Raw genomic sequence first — 21,173 nt, 5'->3', positions numbered from 1 at the left:
GAAGGAGTGGTAAAACCGAGTCCTGGCTTCCCCCACAGAGAAAACCTACATAAAAATGCTCTTTATTAATGTTAACCAAAAATAAAAGAGGTGATTTAATGAATCACAGCCCCAGAATCATGGAATAACAAACTGCAAATAGACTTTGCCTACGCTTAACTGTATCATAGTGATTTATCGGTGCATTGTTTTCACACTTAACCAGTTTTTAATTAAATTTGACTTTTGTTCCGTTTTTTGGAAGAGCCTTCACCTTTGGATGTGGTCAGCACAAAAGCTTGAGTAATGTGATAGAATTCGAAAGCAAAGAGGAGGATCAATCGCAGCAGACCTCTGCAATCCATGTCTGTCTCTTTTTTCTAATCTACTTATTAGATTCTTATTGTCAGAAAGGATTAGTGTTATGAGCGGCAGGAATTCCTTTCATTCCCCATAAGGCGAGGTAGTGAAGTGTGGCTGCTTTGTTAACAATAACATTCTGGATTTCTCCCCCTGCCCCCTCTCTTCTCCTCTCCCACAGAGATTTGTGCAGCGGATTGCGGAGGACATGGCATCTGTGTCGGAGGCACCTGCCGCTGTGAGGAGGGATGGATGGGCGCAGCCTGTGATCAGCGAGCGTGTCACCCACGCTGCAATGAGCACGGGACATGTCGGGATGGCAAATGTGAATGCAGCCCGGGCTGGAACGGAGAGCACTGCACTATTGGTAGGGGGAAAATACTTTTAAAAGAATAATTGAGGAGGACGGGGGAGAAAAGAAGCATGCTGAATTGAATCTATGTGACTTAGTGTAGCATGAGCACCTTTGTTCTTGGATTTCAAGTTCTGACATCATACATTTTCATGTGGGAACAAGACAAAATGTCCTTTCATTTGGTGATGACCTGGTTAAATGTATATATTTTCACTATCAGAGGAGAAATATACATATAGAGTGTTTGATCTCTCAGGCACTAGCTTTCAAACTTTGCTTAGAGGCTTCGGAAAATGCCCCACTTCTGACTCTTGTAAAAGGTCTTTTCGTTGGCCTCCAAGACTCCTCTGTACTGTGATATCAGCTTATTCAGAAACATGCAGCCGGTTTTAAGTTTCTGTTACCCTGGCTCACTCCATTATTTGCACAATATATCAGTGACACAGAGAATTATATTCAGAAAATGTATCGCTGATTTTCAAAGCTATCTTGCTAATTCTCTCTCTGCCTCACTGTCTCTCTAGTCATCTCACTTTTCTTTCTCACCATCTTCGTACATCTAATGCATCTGGCATTACCTTAAGCTCTGAACTTGTGGCGCACAGATCGTTATTATTTATAAGGTGCCATCGATGTGCTTAACATTATAGAAAGTGGCACTGTCCCTGCCTTAAGACATCTGTGTGCTCATTAATAATGTGGTTCAGATTTACGCTGCCTCTTCATCTGAGTTAAGTTTACTCCCTTCTGCACCTTGTCTTTTCTTCTCACTGGGTATCACAACATTGCCCATTTGATCCCAGTTCAGTGGCATTGCCTACACAACCTGTCTACGTCACACGATCACTAACATTAGTAGTATCCAGCCTACACTTAGAATTCACTAATGGGTCTCAGTGATACCAGCGTGGATCTGGCGTAGCTCAGCTGACACCCAAGAAGTCACTGTAGATTTACACTAGTGTCACTAAGTGCAGAATTTGGCCCTCTGTTTTTTATCAGTTATTCTTAAATTCATTTGTCAACATAGCTAAGCATTCAAGTTATGAGCCTGGGCACCATTCACACGTGCAAAGATAGTCAGTAACTAAAGCATAATCACAAATACTTTAATTCCAGCAATAGGATAATGCAACAAACCATGTTTGTGGATCAGTTCTGGCTAATGTCCCTCTACCACATTATAGTCTTCACAAACATCCCTAATGAAAAATGTCTGGCACTCAAATACTCCCCTCCACTCATTAGAAATTACATTCTGTTTTCTCTTCCGTGTATCTAACAGCTTCAGCTGTTCCCATTACCAATGGGTGAAAATCCCTCTCACAAATGACTTTAAACTGATAGGAAAGCAATCGTGTTAATTGGGACACCACAGTTGTGTAATATTGTTTCATAGTTCTATTTGCGGCACTCTGTTCACCAGACTGTAGACTTTGAGGTGATGGATAGCAACAAAAATTCATCATTATCCTTGGGGAAAATACTAACATTTAGGGAACTGTCCTAAATCCAGAGGAGAATTTGATTTGGGCTATATTCATACACAAGAGTATCCAGTTCATACAGTGGATCTCATTCTATTAATGCTGATGTAAAAACAAAATACAGATTTCTTCGTAGTAATACAAAGAATATGTGTGATATTTCATTCTGCAGCTGACATCCCAAGATTGCTTTCAAACGGGTTTTACCTTTCACACTCATTAAAGTGACCATATTTTTTGCAGCACTCCTCATTCTTAGAATAGGGAGTCTACATTATCATGGCAAAGGCAAACACCGCAATGCAGCAAGCATCGAGATTTTAATGGCACCCTCTGTACTTTCATACAGTACTACATTCCCATTGCAGTGCTGTCTGGGCTTTAGGAACCATCCCTTATTTTGAGTGCAGAAGTAATTCAGTTTCCTGCCGCCGCCCACCCTCCAGACACTGTGGTTTAACAACAAATTTGTACATACTCTCATGCCTCTGAGGCTCTAAACCATATTTCCTACAGAATATTCATTGGTAATTGTATAGAATATAAAGGAGATTTGACAAAGTCATAAATATCCAAGGAAGCTGAATGGCGTGTGAAGGAGTAATAAGCTAGTAATATTGGCACAGATGAAAGGACATTGACTTGGAATTACATTAAGTGTGTGGTAAGCATTCCCCTTGTCCTTGTGTAATTTCCCTGCATGGCAACTTGTTCTGTTGACAGTAATCCCGTATATGTCTGTGTTGTTGCCCAGCCTGCATTAGCGATGAGAAGCATAAAACCCCATTGCTGAAGTAATTCTTTAATGGTATCGCCATGTGTGCGGGTAACAGTGGTAGAAATGGATGATACAAGGAAAGGAAGTTTCTCCTTCCATTTCCTGTTGTGCACGTATGAGAGTAAGAACTCCTTTTATTTCCTCGTTCACTGGGAAGGAAGGAATAGGAAGTACTTTCTCATGCTACCAGGGAATTGTGATCCCAGTGGATTAATTTTGTTTGCTCATACAAAGAGTTACGTTACCAAGTATAGTAGCTTGATTGCTCACGTTCTGAGATTTCATTAGCGTAACCTCAGTTAATTCCCAACCAGGAAATTGATGCAGAAGCTTGTGTTCATCATCCTAATTCAGCAACCTTCCTTCATTCAGGCAAGAGGGTGGAACGTAAAGTTGGTTATATAACTGCAGGGATCTTTAAATCCTGCAGAATTGCTTAATTTATTTACTCTGAATTCTTAAAACAGAAACTAAGGAACATAGACAATGCAACCCTCACTTGGTGGAGTCTTCACCACATTAGAACATTTCCTTTGGCCCAAGTAGCAACAATTAAATTTTGTTTTCTTAGGCTCCACCACTCATCTGCCAGCCTCAGAGACCACTGGGCTTTCTAGCAGAACCTGAGTTTAAAGGTGAAATCCCTCTCCCTGCCTCCAAAGGGCCAAATTGTAGCTTGGCTCTGCATTGGGCCACTCCATAGGTTGATTAGGGGTGATCCATGAGTGGACTACATGGTGTGACCAGGTTGTTGCTGGTGAGTCCAGAAATTGCATGGATCCATGGGAACCTAGCCACAAACTTTGCATAAGAGGTATAATGAACCACACCTATTGGCTATAGTACTTGAGTGTTATGATTGCTCTGCATCCTGCCTCTGTGATGAAAGGGAAAGGTTCTAGGGAAAGGCAACTGGGACTTAGGGTGGCCAGACAGCAGATGTGAAAAATTGGGACAGAGGGTGTGGGGTAATAGGAGCCTATATAAGAAAAAGACCGAAAAATCGGGACTGTCCCTATAAAATCGGGACATCTGGTCACCCTACTTGGACTTTACACAGGGGACTCAAATTTCATCCTCTGTGTGAATTCCTCTGTGAAGCTGTTTACAAGTACATGATACTGGAGGCTTTGGTGCAGATTGTGTATTACCCTTCCTAGGTGCACATGTGGAGGTAGGGTGACCAGATGTCCTGCTTTTTGGGTCTTTTTCTTATATAGGCTCCTATTACATCACCACCACTTCGTGTCCCGATTTTTCACACTTACTGTCTGGTCACCCTATGTGGAGGAGCAGGCACGAGGAGTCTTCCACTCAGTTGCCACTCCTATACTGGAGTTAGGTATAGACACAGTCCCTGTGGGCTCTGAACACAAGACTGTAGTGCCACAGTCAACTCTAGATTCTCCATAGCTGATGGGGAGATGGTCCCTTCTCAGTACCAGCCAGCAGAGATAAGCAGTGTGGGAAGGAAAAGGAGCACATGCTACCCTCCATAATTTTGGCCGAGACCACCTGAATGCTGCATGGTCCCTCCATAGCAGTGAGATTTTATGGTGATGGGTGCCACAATGCATATCTAGACAGACAAACATGTTATCCTTCCCAACATGGGCTGTTGCTAATGACACAATCAGGCCTTGTTTTGTCTGTCCTAGAGAAACTCGCAATTTTTAGAAATCTATCCTTTGGGTTAGGCTTTCATCAATGCTGTTGCATAAATAATCACACACACTCTGAATAGCCTGGGCTGTAATCAGTGCCTTTCAGTTTCTACTTGAGTAGCTGGACTCCAAACAAGACACATTAAGCCAGGGTTCTGTTCTCTATGGGGTAAAAGTTCTAGGCTACTGTCAGACCAGAACTATAGGTGTTCAGATGTCTGAGCATGGTAGAGTGTTTGGCCCTATCTGCAGTAGAAACTGAGCTGTGTTTGACAACCAGTCTCATGACTGAACACAGTGTGATGTTTTCCATAGAGAGGATCAAGCCCTGGTCAGCACCCACTGCACAAGTGTGTTTGATTCCTCGTTCCAGCATGCTTTCTGCATCAGCTTTAAACACAGGTTGGCCATGGATAATGTGGGGAATTGTAATTGGCATTGGATTCCAAAAATGGGTCAGCTTCAAGGGCTGACACGGCCTTTGTCAGTATTACTATGGCATAAACTCATGTTATCGCTACTTGCTAAGCACATAAGGGCTGCATTCTGCCCTCTCACTTACATTTATGTTAGACCACTTTAACTCCAGTGACTTCGTTGACGCTGTACCTGATTTTCTCGGGTGAAAGGCAGAACAGGAGCAGGCCAAAACCCTTTCCTAAGCTCATTCTGCATGTCCGTTGTACAGAGTCCCTTTGCACCTTTCCAGAGGAGTGCCCACAGGTGAGCCAATGACACGTGCAGGGGAAAGATATGAGTTCAGGGGAAAATATTTATGTCTGAATCTATTAGTGTGGCATAAGTTTGAGGCCACATACGGGATATTTTCATATGAGGCTGCATTGTTCTTCAAACCATCTAAGTTGAAAGGTAACATTTGCAAATAATTGGTACAGCAGGCCTGGCAACTCCCTCAATTTTTTCCCCCTGTAAACATTTTCACATCGGAAAATTTCAGCTGTGAGGCAAAACTTTGGCCAAGGTTTTGTATGTTGGGCCGCTCTGAATTTTTAAACCAGAATCGCCTATTCCTGGACGTCTTCAGCTATCTTTGCTTGTAAGCAAAGCTGTGCTGCATGTATTCAATCCTTCTATGTCGAAATGATTTGTGAACCTCAGTCCATTGGTGTCTAACTCTGAGAATTAAGGCCCTCTTAGCTCACTTACAAAAGTGGGCTTGTGCTTCCACTAACTCACTACACTCACAGGATTCTAGATTCAAAGTGTGTGTGTGGGGGGGAAATCCTGCTAAAGGTTTGTGACCCTCTACTTGGGTGGTCTCCATGAACTGATCTGAAATGAGAAACTCCCCCTTAGGGTGCAAGGACTCCTCTGAGAGCAAGATCACAGGGAGCTTAGAAATAGTGCTGGAACTGGAGAAATAACATTTAACAGCGCTTACTTAACAACAGTGTGGGAGCAAAGTATTGGAGGGAGCAAAAGAGAGAAAAGCAGAAAATTCCCCCAAGCATCTTTTTTAAACAGAGGTCAGCTGATGTTAAGAGGAATGTGGTCTGCTGGCTAGAGCAGAGAGCTGCAAGTCATGATTTCTGTCTTCTGTTTTTGCCTCTGCCACTGACTTCTTGTGTGACCTTGGGCAGACCGATTAGGTAGCAGTTTTCAAAGGCACTCGACTCCTGTTGACTTGCAATGAGAATTGGGCACATGACTGCCCTGTATGCCTCCACAACCTCTCTGTACTTCACTTTATCTCTCCTTACATTCGGTGTATTAATACTTGACTTCCTTGCAGAGCTGTGGTGAAGTTAGTTTAATTTTCGAAAGCAAATGAAAATCTTGGGCTGTATAAATGCAATATGTTATCGTGAAGGAGATCCAAAAGTAAAAAACTTTCCAGTTCCAATAGGGCCACAGGGGAACAAGGCATTTTTGTTAAGAAAATGTGATACTGTTAGGCAAAGTAGAAGAATTTTAGAAAGACTCTGTTTTTCCTATCGCAGAGGTGGGTTGTTGCAAGCGATCAGAGTCTTACAATATTCTGCCATTTATTTTTACCTGCCTGTTTCTCTTGCTGAGCTTATTGAATCCCTGCAACCAGATGAAATGGATGACTGAACACAGCCTTCCTCAGTTCTTTGATTGAGAATAGTTTTGTTCCACCCTTTCCTTCTTTCTCCTTTCCCCACAATAAAAGTTTTTTCTTTTACTACCATAGCAAACTTTCCTGTGCCTTTGTTTGCACCTGCACAATCTCATAGTAAGCTGTACTGCACTTATTCAATCCTACCTTAAATGTCCTGTCTTTTATCTCCCAAGCTCACTATCTGGATAAGGTAGTGAAAGGTATGGTCTTCCTTCCTCTTTTTTCCTGTTGTCTTTGTGTTTTTTTTAAAAATATGCACCGTGAACATGCTGTCTTGAGGTTGCATCTTTTACTCATTGTCACAAATCTTTCATTAATACTTGGAAGGGTGAATGTTCCGGTCATTTCGGTAGGAAATGTGTTTGGAGCGTCATCCTTTGTAGATGCTGTGATCTCGTGTTAACATTATATCAGTGTTCCCTTCCTCTCTCCCTCCCCTCCACAACATCTCTCATCCCCACCCCACCCAGCCAGGTAATCAAAGTCAGGAGGAAAAAAAACATGTCTGCAATACGGCAGGTGCGCTACGCAGCGTTTGTTTTATTAAATGTATATGATCCATATGGTAACAAGCAGGTGAGTGTGTTTTCTGTATGAAGTCTCTAGGTTTTGATCTTTAGGTGAGAAATCTTCCCGGAGGTGCTTAAGGGGAGATATTTTTCTTTATATGAAAATGCTATGGTCTTTGGGCCAGATCCTCCAGTTGTGTAAATTAGTAAAATTCCATTAAAGTTAATGGAGTTGTATTGATTTACGCCAGCTGAGTATCTGGCCCTACATGTCTGTTTCTATTGGTAAAACAAGTCTGTGGCCTGATTCTGATCTTATCTTGGTGTCAATCAGAAGAAAACAGAGTGATACTGTTAGGAAACCAGTGCAATTGTTTTTCACACCAAATTTCCATATTCAAAACACTCAGTTGTTCCTATCTCAGAGCTGCAATTCATTATCTGATTTAATTTATGAAATTGTAGCGGTAGCAGCCAAATTGACTTTTAATTAGAAATATTGACTGCGGTCCCAAAATGTGCAATAACTATATAAGATGCCGAGACAATGAACATTTCCCAGATAAGTATAACAAACGGACAATAAATGTGATTGAATTGGACGCAAATGTCCTTCTAGGTGGCTACTAATACCACACAGAATAGTCAGTTTGCCATTTAAAACAACAAAACAAAAACAAAAAAACAACTCAAGGGAAGCTCTTTCTACCACTAAATTTAGACTTCAAGACCCTTTGTGATTTTAAGCAATCAGAAATGGTAACCAACCATTAGAGGTTCATGGAGGAGAACCTGCCAAAATTTTGGTCCTGTGAATGGTTAAAATGAAGGCTCTGTCTGTAGGCTTTTAAGTGTGTGACAAAAAACATGGTGGTCCTGACAGCTGCACTTCTCCAGATAAATTTATGACCTGGCATCTGTTCCTGCTTCATTTGATATTAAAGTGCATGTTCAAGTAGAACCACAAATAGGGAAAGTCTCTGAGTGGCCAGCCACATATTAATGATAAGGAAATGTCAGTAGTTTCAACAACTGTTTAGTCCTTTCGTGAGAGAGCAGCACCCATGTGCAGTGTCTGTTCCTGAATCTATGGCTTTAGATTGACTATCGACAGTTCATTTCTCTAATTGCAAGGGTCAACGAAACACTCTTCATTTGCTTTCAACTAAAAGAAATATAAGGGGCCTTTGTTAGATTAAGGAACGGGACTCCTTGTCTTTCTTTATGGAGTAGCAGTGGTGGCATTCTTAAAAGAATATATAGGTCAGCACTAGGTGTGATCAGAACCTCTTGCTAATGTTGTACGTGTCAGTGCTTTGCATTTCAAAAACTCTCGAGGTCTCTTCCTTTCATCTCCATTTGCACTGGAGAAGACTGGATCAAAGGGTAGCAGATAAGCACCAAGGGGTAACAGAAGATGAAAAATCATCTTGCAGAGCCTCTCTCCTTGAGATTCAGGGACCTGAGGTAATGAGTAGCCCCCTGCACTGTCCCATTTTTTAAAATATCTTCTTCAAATATACCCTCTTGCTCTGTACAGCCTTTTAACTGATTCTGATTGCTAGGAATAAAGGCACATTGTACTTACTGATTTTTGCAGTGAGTAACGGGTTAAGCAACATATTATGAATAAACCATTCACTTGCCATTTACATCGCATTCCTTCCTTTGGAAGGATTAGCAATAGCTGAATCTTTCAACATATGTTATTTTTACTTGGCTAAATGCACCGTGTGCAATTTTCAGAATTACGTTTCTCATGCCATTTTGGCTTTCTTAATTATTATGTTCTTAGTTGAAATCCCTCCCCAGCAGTCCTGGCTTACTGAGGTCAAGTAGGATTGACTGCTGGCTTTCCTACTGTTTTGATGTAAACCAGTGGGTCAGTCAAGGCTCTAGACTAGGCCTCCTCTTGTTTCAAAGCGGGAGAGCAAATTTCAGGAGCAAATTTCAGCATGGTTAAAACCAAGAAGCTCTTCACTAACAAATGGCTGTACTGAAATCAGTTCATCTTATTACTGGCATTGGGCCCTTCGGACTAAAATTGTGTTTTCAAAATCAATAGTGGTCTCCCTAAAAGTTCATTCTGTTTGGAAATTTCTCCTTGTTTGAGAGAGTTTCCCTATATCCTAAATGACACTGGAAGAGATAATATTACTCAGGATAATTCATACCTGGTTACTGGTGAATAACTCTAATCTGAAAAGTTAATCACCTAAATCCATAGTAAGGCCCCTAAATAAATGGTCTGATATTCAAAGGTGCGGCACATCCACATCTCCCTTTGAAGTCAGTGAATTTTGTTGAGAATTCAGGTCTTCTGAAAATCAGTTCACTTATTTTGGTACATAACTCTATGCACCCAAGTTGAGAAATGCTGAATTCACAGCTCCCTGGGCAGTCGCTTGCTGAATCCTACTTGCCTTAGTTGCCCAGTTAGTATGGGTGAGTGAGTGAGATTAGTATGAGTGAGACAAGTAAGATTAAGCCTTAATGTACTAGGAACCATCTGATTTTGGGCTCCTTCATCCCTCTCTTAGTAGGATCACTCTGCTGGCCCATTGGTTAAGTGGTTTTCAAAACATTTTACTATATTCTCATTGTATGGAAAGATCTGTTAATAATTTGCTTTCCCTTGGAGCACAGAGAACTTTTCTAGATAACTTTAAAGTTATTATTCTTGTTTGCAACTACTGGTTGCATTCCTCGGAGTTTCGTCCAGCTGTGGCCACCTGGATTCAGAACTCCACCAGGTCTGGTGAGACACATCAGGAGGTGCATCAGTGCCTTTTTTACAGCCTGATAGAGGAAAGACAAAGAAAAGAATAAATTAATTCTCCTGGCACTATTTGAAGATCAAACCTGAGTAAGTCTTATCCCTTAAGCCCAATTTTGTAGGCCAATGAGGCTTTACTTCAAGGAAGTCCCAACAACACTTAGTTTATAATTAAGACTAATTAGGGACCTTAATTTTTCAGATCATTAACAGGATGTTATTCTGGCTACCAATCTTCAAATGGCAGGGTAATCTCTTGCTAGTTCTGGTGAACATCCCTGTGATAGTATGACATTCATTTTTGTCTAGTTGAAACAAGTCTCTTTTTTTCTAGGGTACTCCTGGTCTAGGCTGCTTTTTGCATGGTATGCTTGAAGTCCCCATGGATGGGCAAAGCTGCCTCTCCTTTTCTCTTAAGACCAGTTTTTATAGCAACATCTGCAAGTGGTTTCATTTAGAAACCCACATAGGACCCAGTCTTGCGCTACGTACTCAGATAAAGCTCCCATTGTCTCAGTGAGATCTCCACAGATTTAGGAACAGCAGAAATAGGTACTTAAAGGTTTTTTTTTCCTAAAGCCCCATTCAGTTTTTAAATTCCCTCTCCCGCCCAAATTTCAATTAATAAAAACTAGCAGGCAAAAGCACCAGCCATCAGAGATCACAGAGCTTGCAAAACACGGTGGCCTGGATCTGAGGGGAGTATACAGCGTATGTATATTCCAGCACTGTTGATAGTCGGAAGTGCTTCTCAAACACCGGATTATCTTGTGGCTTTAGTACATAGGTTTTATGGAAAGGTTCACTTGTGTTGTCATTTCGTAGCGTTCTTTACCATGCAGAACTATTGTGGAATGCATAATACTGTGGGTATTCATATCCATGGCGTGGTGACCATAGCCACATCATACCCTGCAGAGATACATAATAAGTAGGATTTCTCTCCTCTGGGTGCTAGTCCAACATTCCAGATTTCTGAGTCCCGGGAAGCCGCCCCAGCTGGGTCTTTTTTAAGCCAAACTGAGAGACAAATGTTTCTTCCTTCACCCCTAAATTTCCCCTCCTGACCTGTGTCCCAGGATGGAGAGGATTCACTCTTCCACTCTCATTTCAGTATGTTAAAACATCACAACCTTAGTGTCTGAAATGTTACAGTTTGGCAGGGCTAGGAAGAGGAGATTTATCCCACTGGGAAAGGGAGATTCCCAGCTTCCCAATGGAACATATAGCACTTGCTCCTGGCCCTGGAATGGCCCAAGATACTATACCTTAGAGTACTGACATTGTGTATATCACACACATACACACACTTTACTGGGGTGAATTTTTCTATCTATCTTCTTTCCAAGCCACTTGTCATGGTTTCCTTGGATTCAACTGAACAAGGTTCAGTGGGAGCCATGAAAATCCATTCAAGTTAATGTAAAATAGGTTTTATATATATATAAACATGTAGGAAATTACATCCAAAAGATGGTTAAAAGAATGTTAAGGTTGCAAAGTCAAGCTCTCAGAAGTAAAGAAATGACAGAATTAAGGTTTAATTACATGATCACATGTTTTTTCTTCAGGACCCCTGCCTCGTTCAGTGCACAGGATAGACTGTGTTCACGGAATGAGCAGTTATTCACTATTTCTTTTTATCCTCATCATTCAGTATGTGGGCCCATTTGTTGTTTACTGTGCAGGATCCAAGCCCTGCACTGAATACAGAATTATTAATTTCCCCATAGCGTTTCCTATGACACTTTTCTTTCTCTCTGTCTCTCTCTCACACACACACAAACACACTCTCTCACACACACACTCACTCATTCACTCACTGTCTCTCTCCCCTCCTCCCCCGGCATTGGTCCCTCCCCTTCTGCAGGGAAATTCTTGTTCTGCCTCTCCATTCTTAGGATGGAGCACGTGCAGTTGCTGTGGGTGGATGCAGCATATGGAGTCCGGTTGATACATAGCAGCTGTAAGGGGGATGGAGCATGCTTAATGAGGCAGAATCTCTGGAAAATTTAGCTGCTGGACTTAACTGAGCATGTGCAGAATGTGGTTTTTTTTTTCTTAGAGCCTTATAACTTGGACAAATTTGAGCAGATTTTCATGGTGACGGCAAAATCCACAGCTCTGACACCAGGATGACCCCCTGCCAAATTCCAAGTCAGTGCTCCAAAGCATGGGGACACTAGAGTTTGTCAATGAGACTATAGTAAGATTTTTTTTTTATGTGGGCAAACAACATATTTTGTTGCTAATCTTGTTCTTGGAAATTGCTGAACCTTTTTAGCTGAAACTTAAAAAGAAAGTCAGTCTGAGACACATTGGGCATGGAAAATTTCAGCTCAAATGTCTAAAGTTTGGCAAAGTTACAAGCTGCTGAAGACAAGGCTATATAATGGGACATGTCAAGCAGTCTTGACTATAGACAGAGCTGCCAGTTCTGCCTGTAATAACATACACACACACACTTTAAAGAAGTGACATACTACATGTGTGTGTGTAAATATAAAAAGGTCATTTTAAAGAGTTTTCCTGGCCTCCTCTGTTGCTTGTTCAATTGGACCCAGGCAAAGTAAGGCAGCTGCCTTTGAAAGCAGATGGACAGAAAAAATGGTTTCAATAAAAGTGTTTAAGTCTCTATAAAACAGATCTTACAAACTGAAATGGCGCTTCTGGAACCTGTGCAGAGTACATGAGAGTGTGGTGTGCTAGGAATGCTCTACCAGCACTTGTATGGGATGACTTATATAACTCACTCATGGCCCTGTCTCTTGGGAACAATGCAATCATCCCAAAGTCATGTCGATAAACTCTGCACAGTACATCTCACCATCGTGTAGTCTCTCTTCACAGACAGATCTGTACATATATATATGCATACATATGTAGAGGCAGTGTGGCCCATTGGAGAGGACACTAAAGGGGGGCTCAGGAGGCCTAGGTTTATTCCTGGCTCTGCTACTGGCATGTGTGTTCTTGACCAAGTCACTGTGCCAGCTTGCCAGACTGAGGTTCGTGGCTGTACCTTCCAGAGCCCACTGCCTCCCAGGCGGTGCTGAGAACTCTAACCCGCCATGGAGTTTGGGTTACTGCAAGCCCTGCTCTTGCAAGGCAACCCAAAACGTAGGGTGGATTGCTGCATGCGCTGCTAGAGAATCAGGAAAGTAGACTGTATCCCCACCCCAGAAATCCAGCATTGCGGTAGAAGTGGGGAGCCGTGATTTGTAGTCACCAAAGCTTGAATGGAATCCCTTCTCTTATTCTACTGTCCCCATTGATCCCAGATGGCAAAAGAAGCGGGAAACCTTTTAAATGGGAGAGGAGAGATAAGTAGAAGCAAAGAAAAAAGCTGTTTTAAGAGGTTCCCCAGCTACATTTCCAGGTTGTCTTTCTATGTCCCTAGTCCTCCGAACACTTTCCAGTGCATTAGAATGTGTGATTGTTTGCTTTGCAGAGGGTTGCCCTGGACTGTGTAATGGCAATGGCAGATGTACTCTGGACATGAATGGCTGGCACTGTGTCTGCCAGCTGGGCTGGAGAGGAGCGGGCTGTGATACATCCATGGAGACAGCATGCGGCGATGGAAAAGACAACGATGGAGGTAGGACGAAAGTGTATGTGATTTATCAGGCTTCACAGAGCCTTACACTGTTTCTCTTAGCAAAGCCCAGAGCCAGCTGGGAGGACTCTAGGGTGCAGAAGATCCTTGTTCTCGACAGCTGATGGAGAATGGATAGTGAACTTTGCCAGACTAATTTTGCCATATTTTATATGAATTTAAATTGAATTAATTGGGTGCAGGGGTCTGAGGTTTGTGTATCCTCAGAATAGGCGCAGCACAGTCAGTGGCAGTGCAGGCTTCCCTCCACCCCACTCCACCTTTGTGCCGAGCCATGACACAGAGGGGTGAGTTTCCCTGTCTGTTTGAAACCTGGCCTCTCTCCTGAGACTGCCACCAAGGGTCCTTACTCACCTGGAATGGATGTGAAGCCGCAACCTAGAGGCTTAACTAGCTGATCCCCAAACCACCCAGTCCCTCTCACTCCACGTTTTATTGATTCCAGTTCTATACATAATGAGTCAGGCATGAGAATAATAGCTCAGCGTAATGCAGAGTTAATGTTCAGAGTTATCTCATTACAAAGGAAACCTTGGAACAGTGTGAAGGTTTGAATTAGAGGGCTGGAGATGAGATATTAAATTTGAGGCATAAGGGAGACTGCATAATTTGTTTTGTTGTCACTAAGCAAAAAGCTCTGTTAACCACAGTCTGGGCCAGGACCCAGACTGTGAAATGCAGACTGCGTTTTGCACGTGTCTTGTTTTATCGTATTAACAAGAACCGTACGGTTTTTTTTTCAAAAGGCCAACCTTGTGATTATTGACTTCACAGGGACCGGGCTTCTGATTGCATATTTAAAATGCCTTTGTACATCTGGCAGGGCAAGTGGACCAAATTGTCCCCTTAGAAAGATGTTGGGGGAGGGGACAACCCAGAGCCCCATACAAAGAGTACAAGCTGTAGAACAAAGGCCGCTTATTCCCGCTGGTGAAACCAAATACCACTGTATTAGTTCTTTCTATTTACAGCTGACACAAGGCACCAATAAAGTTCGCCACACCACATGTGTAAAAATATGGTAAATATATCCAAGCATAATCCTAGCTTCTGTGAAAAAAACCTGTCATTTCTTGGAGAGAGGGCAAAAAAAATCTGAGGTAATCCAGCCCAGAGCAAATGGAGCCCATAAACATAACATCAAAAAGACTGTGATCAGACTCTGGCTCTGTGGGGATATAGTCAGAGATTCCATGGTCTGAGGTGTTCACTTCTTATGTGGTGACTCATTAGGTTATCCATTTCAAAGGAACTGTTGATTACCTTGTCAGCGAACAAGGCAACAGATGTAGACTGGAGAAGCAAAAGGTGAGTGCTGTGTTTATCCTGTGATAAGTGCCGTCCCTCATCCTGTGGACAGCTGGAGATCACTAGCTTGAAGACACCCCCTGCATCAAGAGTCAGGAGAGAGGGTGGCGTAGACACTATGACAGTGGCCCCATGCAGGGAGATCCTCGGTGCTAGATCTGCCAGCTTTCCTGCTACATTGCTGGGATGGTGCAAAGCAGCTGGAGTGATAGATCTGACCCATGGTCTTTAAACTTGTTACTTGAAAAATCAGCTTCTGCTCTGTACAGCAAGATAACTGGGAAAAGGTGTTCAGTCGCTCACGCTAAAGGCTTGGTGCTCTGCAGTTCCGATCAGCAGCAGTGAGACCTGCACCACCCCTGTGGGATCTACCAGGGGTATATTGTGCGTTAGGCAATCAGATTGGCCCCCAAAAGCACTGCAGGAGCGTGGGCCAGAGTGGCCCCTGCTTCACCCTTTCAGGGAGCACAATGCGCTGGCACCCAGAGTGTAGGGGTGCCAGAGCCCTGTCTCCTACAGGAAAGATAGCATTAATGCTCATAAATGATCCGGGAAAAGGGGTAAAACATGAGACAGCAAAATTTACAGACTGTAAAAAACTACTTGAGATTGTTAAATCCAAAGCGGACTGCGAAGAGTTACAAAGGGACCTCACAAAACTGGGCAACAAAATGGCAGATGAAATTCAGTGTTGATAAATGCAAAGTAATGTACATTGGAAAACATAATCCCAACTATACATATAAAAGGATGGAGTCTAAGTTAGCTGTTACCTCTCAAGACAGAGATCTTGGAGTCACTGGTGGATAGTTCTCTGACAACATCCACTCAATGTGAAGCAGCAGTCAAGCAAACAGAATGTTAGGAACCATTAGGACAGGGATAGATAAGACAAAAATATCATAATGCCACTATACGAATCCATGGTACACTCACACCCTGAATACTGCGTGCAGATCTGGTTGCCCCATCTCAAAAAAGATATACACTGCTACCTCGATATAACGCCACCCAATATAACACAAATTTGGATATAACGCGGTAAAGCAGCACTCCGGGGGGCGGGGCGGGGCTGCACACTCCAGTGGATCAAAGCAAGTTCAATATAACATGGTTTCACCTATAACGCGGTAAGATTTTTTGGCTCCCAAGGACAGTGTTATATCGAGGTAGAGGTGTATTAGAATTGGAAAGGGTAAAAGAAGGACAAAAATGATTAGGAGTATGGAACAACTTCCGTATGATGCGAGATTAAAAAGACTGGGACTTTTCAGCTTGGAAAAGAGTTGACGAAGGCGGGATATGATAGAGGTCTATATTATCATGAATGATGTGGAGAAAGTGAATAAAGAAGTATTATTTACCCCTTCACATAACACAAAAACCAGAGGTCACCCAATTAAATTAATAGGCAGCAGGTTTAAAACGAACAACATGAAGTAATACTTCACACTACACACAGTCAACCTGTGGAACTCATTGCCAGGGGATGTTGTGAAGGCCAAAACTATAACTGGGTTAAAAAAAGAATTAGATAAGTTCCTGGAGGATAGGTCCATCTACAGCTATTAACCAAGCTGGTCAGGGATGTGTCCCTAGCCTCTAATTGCCAGAAATTGGGAGTGGATGACAGGGGAAGGATCACTCAATAATTGCCTGTTTATTCCCTCTGAAGCACCTGGCATTGGCCACTGTCAGAAGTCAGGATACTGGGCTAGATGGACCATTGGTCTGACCCAGTATGGCTTATGTTCTCTTGGGGTGCAAGGACTAGAATGGTTTATTTCCACCTTTCCTCACATGCCAGTAGAGGGCTAATTTCAGTCTAGCCTTTAAATATTCATCTGTGCATGTGTTTAAACCAAGAGTCAGTTTGGATCATATTTTTGAAGATATTTTGTGCCTAACTCCCATTGAAATCAATGGGAATTAGGCATCTAAATGGTTTTTTTTTTTAATTTCACCCTTTTGTTCCCAGAAGAGCTTCTGTATATGCAGAAGTTTCTCTCATGAGAATTGTGACTCCTGTTCACAGTAAGTGGTGTTTCACTCTGCCTGAGTTCACCATTCAGCTCATTCTAATGCAGTGGTACCATGCAGAACACTGCCACTGGAAATTCCTTACTGTAATGAGAGCTGGAGTGAAAAAAATGTCTTCAGGTCCTGGGGAAGTCCAACTCCCTGGGAGACAGGTAACAGAAACTCTTCAGTAAAGGGGAAGGCTGTTCGGCACCAGAGAAGCAGTGACAAGCGATGGCAGGAGTAAGAGATGCTCCCAGTGAAAGAGAATCTTTGTCCCGTTTAGGAAAAAGACCAGGAGCACTTGTGGCACCTTAGAGACTAACAAATTTATTTGAGCATAAGCGTTCGTGGGCTACAGCCCCATTTCATCGGATGCATAGAATGGAACATACAGCAAGAAGATATTTATACATACAGAGAACGTGCGGTACAGACTAACACAGCTACTGCTCTGAAACCTGTCCCATTTAGAACAATGATATTGCCAGGAAAAATCCCAAGAAAAATGTGTCATTGGGCTGGCCTGGCAGTACTGTTTTAACACAGTGGGTCTAATCCTGCTTTCAGTTACATTTCAGTGGCATTGCATCAGGTTTTACACCAGAGTCGGCATTTATTCCAGGGTCATTACAGGGAAAACAGCAGAAAATGATTCACCTTTAACAATCCAGAGCAGTTCAGGTTACAAGTTTTGCAGGCTGCACCAAAGGAGTCACAAAATTTCTTACAGCAAACTGCAGAAGTTTTCTAAAAATGTGCACAGAGAGGAAGATCCTAGAATGACTCTCTTGCCATTGTTCTGTGTTACACAACCTCTCTGTATCAGGAGTGCAGACATTGGCCGCTCTGCTGCAACCCACGTGCTTATAACAGTGCAGACCTGGAAGCCTTATGTAGCCAAGGAAACTAATTGCCCCATGATAGGACCTAGAAGTTGATTTAAAGGCCCTCGTAAAACCTTGAGCCTTAAGGGAGAATATAGGTGCCATTACCTTCCTGGAAAATAGATTTCCTACCAGCAGTCACCTCTGTCAGGGATTGAATCTGGGGGAATATCCTACCCAACTCGCAGACATGCTGCATGTTAGGAAAACTGCATCAGCAATCTATTTTGGGGAAGCTTTCCCCCTGCACGAATCACTCTGTATTAACAGCTGGAGCTTTAGAAATGTTTGACTAGTTGAGCAATTTTATTGTCTAAGCATCTTCCAGTGCCCTGAGTTCTTAGGAGAACTATCAATATTAAGCTGGAAATCTTCTTTTTGCCAAAATTTCTGTCCAATTCATGTGTTAACTTTGCGTTGAGGGCTTCATCACTGGTCCTGAATTTATCTGAGGAAGCTAGGTCAGTACCTGGGAAAGGAGGATTCTAGGGTCTGCAAGTAGAGGTGCCGGTTATCACAGAATCATAGAATATCAGGGTTGGAAGGGACCTCAGGAGATCATCTAGTCCAACCCCCTGCTCAACGCAGGACAAATCCCCAGACAGTTTTTTTTTTAACCCCCGTTCCCTGAATGGCCCCCTCAAGGATTATCTGGAAAGTGGTTGTCTTTTGAGTCAATATTTAACCAGTTTCCCAGTAAGGGACAAATAGATGCAGTTAAGAAAGAGGTAAAATCAAGGTCCTGACCATTTATGGTATTTTAAGGATCCCATAATATTTTTGGTAAGGAGCTGTTATTCCCCATTCTCCTTTCCTAATTTCTACTTTGATGATTATATCTTCCTACATACAGAATTTTTCTTTGTTTTAAAGTATTATGCAGCCTGGCTGTGGGGTGTTAAATAGCTATTGTGTTCTCATCCAGAGAATGGTGGACAAAATGATTTCAGTGTAGCACACTTAAAATGTAGAAAGGAGATGAAGAACGTTCTGTAAATATAACATTTTATTTATAATATTATGTCTCAAACTTCATATGAATGAGAGATAAATGTGTCAGAGTCTCCTGCATAAGTTCCAAGCACATTAGTGTGGGATCTCGGTTTAAACAGATCTGAAAGGCACTCCGTAGTGATTATGGAATCTGCAGGACATTTTAAAAGTATCCTCCTCCAACTAAAGTAACCCAGGCCCATCCCAAGGTTTAGCACACAGAAGCAGCCTGCTGACCTTCTTTTCTGAAATGCCTTCTCCGTATCAGTGGGGCTGCCATATCAGCGTGGTGTTTTTCTCAGGAGACGTGAAAAAAGCAACATATGATTCTCTCTCTTCTGCAACAATTCCTCTTTCCTCAGTTTGTCTTATTCATGAGACCCTAGCGCAGTGCAGCCAAGTAAGAATGCAGAGTTCCAAAGTATGCAGGACCACCTCTTTGTTTTTCCAAGTGCAATTCCATACTCAACTAGTTCTTACCCAAGAGCTCGCAACCTGAAAACACAATCCTGCCTCCCTTTTCTCCAACCCCCATCCAGCAGAACAAGATTTTCTCCTTTTTTAAACTGCAGTGCACCAAACAATTGAGCTATTGCATTTTGCATTTTTGCCTTTCTCTGAGGCATCTGGAATGAGCCATTGCTGACACAAGATACCAGAGTTGATGCTCCAACACTCTGCCCCCCTTAGATGTAAATTCTAGAACCAGGGTCTCAGCAATATACATTGTTGTATTGACTTCACCACGGTCCACTAACTTCAGAGCTAGGCAAGCTTCCTCCATTGATCACTCTGTTTGCCCCCTTCAGAGGGTGTGGAAGCCCTTTGGCAGGCTGAAGAATATGTAATGATCAGAAGAAGGGAACTCAAGTGCTTTATGCTCTTCTACCAGGAGGAATCTGGCACCTTTTTTTACCATCCTCCCTGCTTTACTTTGAGGATGAAAGTGTTCTCTTTGGAGAGCTAGTATGAGAACTAAATGTATTGTTGCAGTATGTAAGGCCAGAAGGGAAAATAATGGCAGGATTTTAAAGGAAGGGGGTAAAGAAACTGACAGAATCCCAAAACAAATATGTTGGAGGTGGACAAAGTGATGGATGCTTTGCAGTGCTTAGTGATTTCAGATTTTTTTGTTTCCTGCATGCTGTTTAGAACATTTACTTAATAAATGCAAGGCTTTTATAGCACAAGAATATTGTCTCCTGGACATGGTAGGGGAACTTTCCAATTCCCTGATCCCATAAAAATGATACAGTAATGTGTTAGTTAAATTTACAAAGGCTAAGGGAAGTATTAAAATCTGAACACACCTGGGAAAACAGCCATCATAAATTAACATTTATCATCACAAACACGTCCAATCAGACAACAGGGTCATCTTGGAAGAATCACAGACTGCTAAAGAGAGGAGGAAACGGCAAGCTTTCCCTGAAAAGATCTAACAGCTGTTACATTGTGATTTGTTATAAATTATTGACTTTTCTTTCTTTGTCTTTGAGGAGGGCTGTTAGTCACCCTTCCTTCCAGTAAGAGAGCATAATCACTAGTTCATATTTTCAGGGGGTTCATTTCTCCTGTGACACTCTGGTGGGTGGGACAGCAGCCGTTGTGCAGCATTTGCAGTAGGCAGTCATCTTGGGGAATGTGTGAGTGTGATGTGGAGCCATACATCAGGAGACTCAGAAATGGATGTCACTGAGCCATCTCCATAGCCGCTGTCTTGAAGCCAGGGAATTGGTGATCTTGGAGTGACCTTGATTGTCTCACTTCACATCTGATGGCAGGGCCTTACCAAAATGCCTCTTGCTGGCAGATTCATAGAACAGCACTTGTCTCTACCTCAGAAAGAAGGCATAATGACACTGTAGCGAGGCAGAACAAGGCAAAGGAAGGGGTGCATCTTCTCTAGACAAACCTCAGTTGAAGAAATGAAGAGATCTCATGTTCATATGACCTCACCACCACCACTTCCATTGCAAAGAGGAAATTGGAGGATAAGGATAGCTAGACAGGGTGACCCTCATTATCATCTTTATATTATAGGCAGTTAAAGCAACCCTGGCAACAAATATTTATGGTTAACCCTCCTCCCCCTTCCATCCCACTTCACTGTCTCATTCATGTGCTGTGATAAGCAAGAGTGTGAGCTCTCTGGAGTAGGGGTTGTCTTTTTTTATAACCTGCCTGTACAGCACGTACCACAATGAGGCTCTGATCCTCTGAAAGACGTACATCTGGAGGGAGTTAACACAGCTTATTATTCTTGCTGTTTCATAGATTCTAGATGCTGATGGTGTTCCTGGCCTCTGTTTTTCAGAAGCTAGAAATGGGCGATAGG

At 42.5% G+C, this 21,173-nt stretch overlaps 1 protein-coding gene across 6 annotated transcripts in view; it reads left to right on the top strand.

Moving 5' to 3' along the window:
• The window catches only part of TENM4 (teneurin transmembrane protein 4), a 546,329-nt gene that overhangs the window by 393,512 nt on the left and 131,644 nt on the right, over positions 1 to 21,173 (top strand). For 4 of the 6 annotated variants that reach the window (XM_030558332.1, XM_030558336.1, XM_030558342.1 and 1 more), the window contains exons 13-15: positions 521 to 706; positions 6,901 to 6,927; positions 13,464 to 13,610. In XM_030558332.1, the coding sequence (XP_030414192.1) occupies positions 521 to 706; positions 6,901 to 6,927; positions 13,464 to 13,610 (360 nt within the window). The remainder of the gene's footprint in view (positions 1 to 520; positions 707 to 6,900; positions 6,928 to 13,463; positions 13,611 to 21,173) is intronic. The other 2 variants (XM_030558355.1, XM_030558350.1) reach the window with 1 other exon arrangement.

The sequence above is a fragment of the Gopherus evgoodei genome, chromosome 1, assembly GCF_007399415.2.
Source record: "Gopherus evgoodei ecotype Sinaloan lineage chromosome 1, rGopEvg1_v1.p, whole genome shotgun sequence".
Classification (NCBI taxonomy): Eukaryota; Metazoa; Chordata; order Testudines; family Testudinidae; genus Gopherus; species Gopherus evgoodei.
The sequence above is the reverse complement of the archived record's forward strand: the minus strand, read 5'-3'. Positions and strand labels throughout refer to the sequence as shown.